General features: G+C 37.6%; 1 protein-coding gene across 7 annotated transcripts in view; it reads left to right on the plus strand.

Moving 5' to 3' along the window:
* LOC137640070 (uncharacterized) overlaps positions 1 to 10,000 on the plus strand; it is a 1,165,168-nt gene that overhangs the window by 1,120,979 nt on the left and 34,189 nt on the right. The window contains exon 1 of one of the 7 annotated variants that reach the window (XM_068372510.1): positions 7,991 to 10,000. This exon is cut by the window's right edge and continues 982 nt beyond it. The exons of the other annotated variants lie outside the window; for them this stretch is intronic. Coding sequence (XP_068228611.1) covers positions 9,015 to 10,000 — 986 coding nt within the window. The 5' untranslated portion in view covers positions 7,991 to 9,014. Of the gene's footprint in view, positions 1 to 7,990 lie in introns of those variants that run through there. 7 annotated transcript variants of the gene reach the window in all.

Genomic DNA, 10,000 nt, shown 5'->3' on the forward strand with positions numbered 1-10,000 from the left:
GAAGTTATTGAATTAGTCCTAGGTCAAAGGTCAAGGTCAAGCAAACGGTCTATCGAAAAATACGCCTACTGTTTAAATTGATTTTGGGAAAGGCAAACTGATTTCGGGAAATGAGTTGCCGTAGCGGAGGTCAGGAATCAGTGCTTTTCTAGTTTTTTAAATCAAACATTCCTTTTTTTTTCAATTGATATTTGTCTTTTCGAGGTAGATTACTTTTGTTTCTAGGTGGATGAATATTGTACTATGTAAGAGTTTTAATAAAACTGTATTGACTCCAAAGACAACGCCGTTTTGACAATTTTACGCTAGTTTTTCTAACGTGATTGTTCTTTTAAAGCATTTTATAGAGGATGAATGAAAATAGATATAGTGCAATCATATCGCTATGAACGGGACTCAAATGTATTATTAGACGGGTTAAAAACTTGCCAACCTCGAAATCATTCCCTATTGTTATGAACCTCACAGAAGTTGGGTTGGAAATATGCAATTAAAGAGAAATTGGGGCTTTTCCACTCAACCTCATTTAAATGTTCATGTGTAGGGCCTACGTTATTGGATTTTCTTGTATGAATGTATGTAACACCTGCCAGACTACCAGAGCACATGTTTACTACGGTAGGTGTAAATCAAGAACCTCAGGATGGCTCTTTGATTGGCCATTTCTTTCTCTACCTCCAGTATGTCGATTTCTGATTCCTGTTTTTTTATAACCGAGGATTATTAAAACTTCTCTTTTATGGCGAGGTTCTGTCGCGTTCCTCTCAAGTTCAGAAACGACTATTGTGCGATCCTACTTTTTTCATCAGTCTTCGGATAGATGAATGAATAAAATTGCTTTTATGTTGTTAGTTGCATAAGTAATGTTTGTGTTGTGTACTTACATTATCAACAGCCATAAAAACGTCCATAGTTTACGGAGATGAAGAATACTTTTACAAGATATTTCATTTTGATTCTGAAAGCCACGAGCTTGCTTAACGACTAGATAATTATTACCATAACTTAATTTGCTCGACGTCCAATCTTTATCTCGTACTTTATTCTGGCTGCTATAACACGGTCTTTGCTTTGCTGACTCTCCCTTGCATACCATTATTAATATGCAACCTGAAGTATATGCGCAAATATATTTTAGGATTTGACGTCTATATTAGTGTTTGCCTATTTTTGGTTATGTTGTTTTTCTTGTCTGTGAATTAGATTATTTTCTTCTGAATGAGCATTAGCGACTTCATAATTGTGTTTTTTTATTATTGTCATTTGTATTATTGTATTGTAGTAATGGTGATATTTTATAAGGAACTCTACTTCTTTTAATGTTGTTGAGGAAACTGAAGTTTTAGAATTGTTTTTTGTGATTGGTGGTCTCTCTACTCCTAATTTGTTAATCTTATCATCACTATGCTAGAAAGGACGACGTTGTTTCAGCACATTACTAATATGTTAATGAACATGTGCCCAGAGTTTACAAGTGTTCGCAGTTAACGTACTACACTTGCGTATTTCAGAACAGGATGTTACATAGATATCCAGAATTAATAGTGGATAACATTTATGCTATACTAGTGAAAGTAAATTCAAACCAATGTATTTTGTGATATTTAATACTGATATATATATATATATATATATATATATATATATATATATATATTTATATATATTTATATATGTATATATATATATATATATATATGTGTGTGTGTGTGTGTGTGTGCGTGTGTGTGTGTGTAAGAGAGAGAGAGAGAGAGAGAGAGAGAGAGAGAGAGAGAGAGAGAGAGAGATCATACACATCGACAAGTTCAGTGGGAACTTGCAGCTACTCAGCCCGCGATGACCAATCTATTACTGCGAAAAAGTTGAATCATTCAAGACATACTGAGACTCAGTGGATCTTGGAATCCGTAGACTGCTTAAAATACTAATGTAATTTCAAACAATTAGCAGAAGTGTATGACGTTTGTCATGCTGCAAACGGGGCACTCTTGATGCAATAGATTAGTGACTAAGGTAACTGTCTACTATAATCTACAGGGTTAGAGATCGTTCATTCAATATGTATAGTATATATGAAGAAATATTCCTTTTCCCTCATATTATTTTTTACCTTTTACATGCACCTGAAGTGAGATGCAGCAAAATAATTTTAATTGTTGCTAGTTTTTCTTCATGAGGGATTTTATTCATTGCAATCATGGTTGCATAAAACCAATGAAGCGTGATATGCTACGAACAGTTTTTGAACCGTCTAGGTTCTTCAATACGTTCATGAGTACTAAAATTCATCAACAACGTTTGCACAGAACCCCATCAAGTGTCCGTGTTGGAATCAACGCGGTCGTCTCTTTAGGCTAAACGAATTGCAACGCTCATCTTGCTGAAGTGTAGCTGATGACTTTACAGGATATTACACTTAGTAAAGACCAGAGTTACCGTTTGTCGTATGGGGTTAGCAATAGTACGAGTCACTCATTGCTTACTTGCATATCTTGGTAAGGTAGATAAGGCAAAAATCGCTGTAGTCGGCAAAACTCGCAGAGAGAGAGAGAGAGAGAGAGAGAGAGAGAGAGAGAGAGAGAGAGAGAGAGAGAGAGAGAGAGAGAGAGAGAGCGCGCAAGTCTGTTTACGCTATGACATATTTCTAATATTCCTTTAATGTTAATTTTATTTTTTTAAGTTGTGGTATCAGAGCTTCTTTGAAGTACCGTTCATATGTTGTAAAAAATTTTAAATTCCTACCATGCACTCTGTGTAGTGTTTCATATAATTCTTTTGCCCTTAATTTTTATTCCCCTCAGTCACAGAAGTTTTGATTGTGAAATCAATCACGTTCGTTTAGTCTTCGCTTTGCTTTGAATGTAAACACTGTTGATGTCGCCAATTATCTTTTTATCAGGCATAGAATACCTGGAAAAACATACCTGTTTACAAAATAGTTAGATTAGAGTGATTGACTTGGAGAAATATTTCATTATTTTTCTTAGGCTTCCAAACTTTTCATAAACGAAGAAAACAAGAAAGAGAATGGTGCGAGGAACTAAACATTAGAGGAATCGAATATTCAATAAATGAAGTTTTTCCATTCATAGTTTGTATTTAAAATAAGATCAAGTATGCATACGCAAACTACATAATGTATGACAGCTATTCTCATTCTATAATCAATATTAGTTTTCAGTTTGTTTTGAAGAAGTTAATTTCAAATTATGTTGAAAAGTCTTAACACAGGTTAGAGAAACAATTTGATGTTATTGCTAATTAGTGTATTGCATGTACCAGTGACAAATTAGGTAACACTATTGCTATGATTTTCAATAGTACAAGCCCTTGCCTTTGTAGATTCTCCTTGTGCCTACCCTCTGAACATAACATGGACATGTTAATAAATGATCTCAAAGAGTTTTAGCAAATGTCGTGACGTAGTACTCACGGCAAATTATCTTTTCGATAGTTTATCATTGAAATTTTATAGCTCGTATTTTTTTTTTTATATAAATATCTTTTTTTTATACAATTCAGTTTTTTCTGTTTTCTTTTTAACGTTCTATGATAATTTGATTCTGTTTTATGTTTGTGTCCTTTGCTCTTTCATGGTTCCAGACCATATTGGATCGTTATACTTTTGTGAACTGTTTTCGCATTTACGTCGTTTAAACGTTGTTTCATCATGTACTTCCGAAGTGCTTCCGTGCCAGACAAATTTCTCTTTCCCTTCTAGTTGCAGTTTTAAGGGAATGGTTGGTGCAACATTTATATAAATGACTCATCAGACTTTTCTCTATCTGCGTATGAATATATGCACCACAAGTACCATGCAAAAGAAAACTTCATTATTTGAGGATACAACTTTATAATAACTGGTTTTTTTATCTTTGTATTCGGTTTCATAGCGCAGTCAACGTAGAGACGGGAAAGTTCACGCAGTACAGTAGGCTTTATATGAAAAATGTCGTTATATTGAATCGTGATTTATGGCTCCTTGGGGATTGTGAAACATCTGAGAGAGATATTCTTCTCACGTCCGGGTATCTTTATCACTGCTGACTTTGCGGAATAAGAATTTTGCTCACGTGAGATACCCCAACCTTAGCAAGTATTATTACTGTTTTTGCTGTTGACATCAGTGTAAACGCCAATGTCGTTTTGAAAGACTGTACGTATACACGTGATAGCAATATTTAGGTATAACTGTGCTTTGAAACGAGTCACGGTATGAAAGTTATTGTTTATTAAAATATGTGTATCACGAGCTGAGTGATGGTTATTATAGATTAGTTGAAAAATTGTAAACTGGGGTATTATCTAAAGCATAGATTATTGAACAATGTAAGAAGAATTTACGGCTAAGCCTTTGGTATGGCCGTACCGTCTCTTAAATACATTTGTGGTTATTTGTGAGGTGCCAATGTGAGCTTACAAAGGAAACCCACGGCATGAGTTGTCGCCAAGGAGTTGCCAAAAGAATGACACTTTAACTTGACCATTAGTGAAAACAGTCGGAGGTTAAAGTGTATTGATACATTTTTTTTTGGTTTAGTCTCTCTGTACCCTTAATCTTTCAATATGACTCTCTCTCTCTCTCTCTCTCTCTCTCTCTCTCTCTCTCTCTCTCTCTCTCTCTCTCATTAGTTCGCATCGGATTTTGTTATTCATGTTATTTTTCTGTGTTCTTGGATTCGCGTTCTTCATCTTGAGACCCTACTGTTCATACTCTGTTTAGATTTACCAAAAAATGTAGCGAAAAGAGCTGAAGCAAGAAAGAATGTAGTATTGTTAAGTAACGAAAAGTAACATACTGTGGCGTCATAATGCATTAATATCTTGTATATTTACGTCACTCTCCTTGACAGAAGATCATGACATGTTTCTTAATTCATCGTGCCAAAGCATGTGGACCCATACGAGACGGGAGGTGAAAAGCCGTTTCTTAATACCTGTCGTGAAATTACAGATGTAATGTCTCGAAGTGGGAAAAATATACTGAAATAACACAAGCAGTGGATAAACAAAGTGGATGCTCCTTCCTACATCTTGATTTACTGTCTTTTAATTTTTTTCCTTACTACACATGCAGTAAAATTGCCAAGGTTTTCATGAGAGGGAGAGAGAGAGAGAGAGAGAGTTATAAAGAATTTGGATGTCTCGTAAGGCTTTTTAGTCCATCCACGGAGACTCCATTTGCTCTTGGAAGAGCAATTTAGTTCAATCTTTTAGAGAGAGAGAGAGAGAGAGAGAGAGAGAGAGAGAGAGAGAGAGAGAGAGAGAGAGAGAACCTAAAACTTTGTTGGTTTTGCCTTTTTACCATATACGTCTGAAACATGATTCAAAAGGAATTCTTGTCAGGTTTCTACCGTGTTCAACTGAAAATCATATTTTAAACCACTATTGATTTCTTGATCAAGTTTTGAATGTAGATGCATGTTTTTATTTTTACCTACACCACATACACACACACAATATATATATATATATATATATATATATATATATATATATAGTTATGTTATAAAGCTGTCCTGTCAGGATGCCAGAAAACTTCAAATCAATCAATTAATCATCTTATAATCAGTATCATTCTCACCGAGCAATGATCACATTCATGGAGAAAATACATTCGCATCTGAAAAATCTAAGAAATTGAAAGTTAATTCCTTCTGAATCCATATCCTCGAAGAGTAAAGGTTGTAGTAAATTTATATTTATTCGAGATGAGAAAAAAATACTGCCACCAATCCTAAGTTTTTCTCATTGGAAGAGGTTGTGCATATAAATGTATACTGGGGACTAAACACTTTAAAGAATATTTACATTCGTTTCCCTGTAAATTGCTGAACTCAAGAGTATTCGTAAGGCAGCTCTTCCGTGTCTTTTCTCGTGTTATATTCATATAAGCATACTCTATGATAAATGGAATATTATTTATAAACTTTTTTTTTTTTAAACCTTATAAGTATGGATGTTGTGTTGTCTTTTTAGAATTATATGCATCGAACGGCGAGTTTGCAAAAGGTATATACGTAAATGTATACATATATATATGTGTGTGCGCTTACCGGAATCTCTGCTTTGCACGTCTGGGCTGCGTTTTTACGTGTAATAGGATTTACAAAATACTTAGTTGGTCAAAGGCGTCAACCCCGTTGCATTATCAACGTCTAGGACTAGGTGATATGGAGATTTCTGATGCCGTACACTTGTATGCACGAGGGAGGGGAAGGTTGTGAAGCCTGCTTCATATTAGCTTCATCCTCTCTCTCTCTCTCTCTCTCTCTCTCTCTCTCTCTCTCTCTCTCTCTCTCTCTCTCTCGTTTTCTTCCGGTTTGTTCCATCCTGCCGTGTTAGTTCCCGCTGATTCACTACGTCCTATGACCTTGTCTTTAAACTACGCCATTTCGTTGTGAATCTAACGAACATTATGGCTCAAATAGATTTTGTACCGGTTTCGTACTTCATTCCCCCCCAAAAGACTCATCCCCAGAGATATACGAAATAACATTTAACCAGATAACTTGTGAAGACACTGATCAAGAAAGTCAGATTTCTAAGAACTTTCAATACTTCGTAAGCTGCTCTTTTATTGGAATAATTCTAATCATACCTTTCTTAAAGGATATAACTACTTAAGTGTTATTTTCCTGGCGTTATTGTGGTACCTGAACATGTATACGGTCGCCCGTATTTTACTGAAATACGGCTGAGAGCCGTATGTTTAACGGAGAATTTCCGATTAAGATTAGGTTTTTTTAAAGTGTGGCTACAACTACATACTTGAACAATGATTTTTCATCCTTTATTTACATACACGAATAAACGCTTAATGCGTTCTTTTGATTACTGAATGAGTATTCAAGTGTTGGCGATGGTAGTAATGGGTAGAACCTCTCAAAAGTGAATGAAAATTACGCCAAGACCTTTCAGAGAAGTCCTCCTGTTTTCCTCACTTTTTTAAAGGATTGTAATGAAAGGGTCAGAGTTCCCCTCCACTCTCATCTTTATTTCGAATTTGTTCTTTAAATGACTTCATACACGGCGTTTATGGGGGTGTATTTGTTCATTTGTTCCTTCTTAGATTGTAAAGAATCTAAACATGCGAAGACCATGTGTGTTACAAATTTACAATTCATGTCCACCTCTTTTCTATATTTGTCTGGGCAATCTGCGAGACGACGGTGCCCCGATGGGATGCCTTATACGCGGAAAGAAAGGAAGTCAGCTGGGATCACTAATCTCGAGCGTGTTTGTATTTTATAAATATCTCTCTCTCTCTCTCTCTCTCTCTCTCTCTCTCTCTCTCTCTCTCTCTCTCTCTCTCTCTACTCATGATTTGACCTTTGTTCAGTTATAACTTCATAAGGTGACTGAACGTGATTTGGAATGAGCTTTAAAAACTGACGTTTGCGATAGAAATAATCATGAGATTGTGAAATGCTCTCAACAATAACAACGTCTGGGAAGAGGTTCCTCTGTAGTGAAGGTGTTGCTGTTGATGATGATGATGATGATGATGATGATGTATGAAATGAATGCACTCACGGTACAGTTGCATTTTGAGTGCACCTTGGCTATTCATACTGAAACTCCAAAGGGGAAGTAAACAGTTTCTAGTAAGGTTTATGAGAGAGAGAGAGAGAGAGAGAGAGAGAGAGAGAGAGAGAGAGAGAGAGAGAGAGTTGGATAAGGGGAGAGGGGTGCTTGAGATGAGAGAATGGTAGGGCACCGAAAGAGCTTCACCTGAAAGTTTGTTGCAGGTCCTGCAGCGATGAATGGGGAAGTGTCATTAACCAAGGCAGCAGCAGTAGCTGAGAGTGAATAAAGTATTTCACCTTTGGGAGAGTTGTTTATGGGGAAAAAAATCCTCACAATGAGATACGGGGACTTACAGCCCAGGTGGGACAGTGCCAGAGAGAGTGAAGCGAAAGAGAGGGAGAGAGAGGGTGGGGGTAGTAAGACACACACACACACTCTCACTCCTGTGTGAGGGAAGCCAGTGGCACTCTGGCATTCGATGTAGCAAGGGGTTCTTGTATATAGTGATTCCACGCTACTGTGATTCGGTGCTGTTATTGTTTTTGCGATGCTGTTGCCTTTATGACTTTCTAAGACATTATGGGCTTTAAGAAATCCCTTGTACTCGTACTCTGAATCACGTGAAGTGACAACCCACGTCCACCTTCCTTGCTTATATTGTACTATTTTCTGAGTGGTTCAAGTGAAGTGTTTGAAATAAGATAGAAAAAGAGCAAGTTTCCTCATTCCTTTTTATATTTTTTTGTCGTCTTGTGCGTGACTCGTGCTGTTGCCATTGTTCGTGGGCGTGATGGGTTGAGCAGGGGCGAAGTGGAAGATACACTTCTGTACTCCTGCATATGATTGTTGCTCCATTTCAGCTATCGTAGCAAATTAGCAAGAAGAGCTAGATACCTAAGCTTAAAATAGCGAGTGTCGTTTGTATGAAACTATTTTGGTGAGAGCCAAGTGGATGCCAGGACACTCTTGTCCCATTTATTTGTTTGATTTGGATGTCCCAGCTTAATGATTGTAGAAAGTAGGAGGATAATATGGGATATTAAGAAAACGTCAACGTGGGATTTACTATAGGGAAAGTGAAAGTGTTTTCTTTTTTTTTCTGTGAATGTGTAACCAATGGTGCTGTAGAAATAGCGCACACCTGTGTTTGACACCTGTGTCTTGATAAAAGATCCGGTTCAGTGTCCGTGGCGTATCAATTCAAACGTCAACTTTATTTCCATAAAGTTATGATATTGTAAGATTTTTTCAGGCTAATCTTTATTCATTTAAGTTGTTATGCCTGAATCTTTGAAAATTGACTCTTTTTTTCTAAATGTGTTGAATCGTGGTAGAATTGGAACAAGTAACATGGAAATGGGGGAGACAATTTAATTATTGTCAATGTTAACCATTCTTTGCATGTACCATACTTTAGCGAGTAGCGAACGTTTTTATGATGATACGTTTTGGAGTGAAGGTCAGGTGAGAAAAATAAAACTAACATGACCTCTGTTACGGGTACACCAGCTATAGAATTGCATGACACGGACCCTAAACAGGAAGTTCTTGAGTGTCCCGGGACAATTCACTGTCCCACAGAAGTCAGCGAATCGCTAGAATGCGAGGAAGAATGTGCCAATGAGAGTGATTGTACGACGGAGAAGCAAGAATCGCAAATATCGTTTCGCGATCACGATTCTGAATCAACATCATATCATGATGCAAGGTCAAGTTTAAGTCTAGTGGCGGATTTAATGTCAAGCCAAGAAGAGGAGATAGAATTAGAGGGTTTTGATACGGAAGTTGAAAAAGAGGAAGAAGAAAATGGGGACCCGGAGCGAGCTGAAAGTGAAAATGTAAATACGGGTATATTGGAAAAAGATTCTGTCTTGTCCAAGGAAAGTGGTGCTCAGGAAGTTAAAGAGATTTCAGATATTGATGAAGAATGTAAAATTTACTCGGATAAGACCAATCTTGACGCTTTCGACTCTACAAAGTGTGCTGAACAGCAAATGGTGGCACCTATTCGAGGGGATTGCCAGTCCTCGTCCCGTGTGAAATACTCAAATGACATCACGCCTAAGGTTAAAAAGACGAGCCACACTGCTGCCAACCAAGGAAAACAAACAGATTCAGCTTCGAAACCAGAATCACACGATAAGTGCTCTTCGTCGCACCGAAAGATGGCACTCCTTGGGAAGGTTCTGACACCTGGGCAGTACCAGAGTACCACACTGGGACGTCCTGGACGCAAAGCTCGCCGTGTTCCAGGCCCTGTCGCACCTTCTAAGGCAGATAGAGAGAAGCGGTCAAAAACCGAACCACCTCCGGAATTGGCCCCTCCTGATCTACTCCAAATATCTTGGGTATGGGAAAGTCGATCGCCAACACGATCCACCTCGATTCGCCGACGGCCGTCTCGGCGAGTGTCGGTCAGAAGAAGGTCTCGTCCTTTTCTGACTCCTCGTAGGGCGTCGGGAAGTAGAGG

The sequence above is a fragment of the Palaemon carinicauda genome, chromosome 4, assembly GCF_036898095.1.
Source record: "Palaemon carinicauda isolate YSFRI2023 chromosome 4, ASM3689809v2, whole genome shotgun sequence".
Classification (NCBI taxonomy): Eukaryota; Metazoa; Arthropoda; class Malacostraca; order Decapoda; family Palaemonidae; genus Palaemon; species Palaemon carinicauda.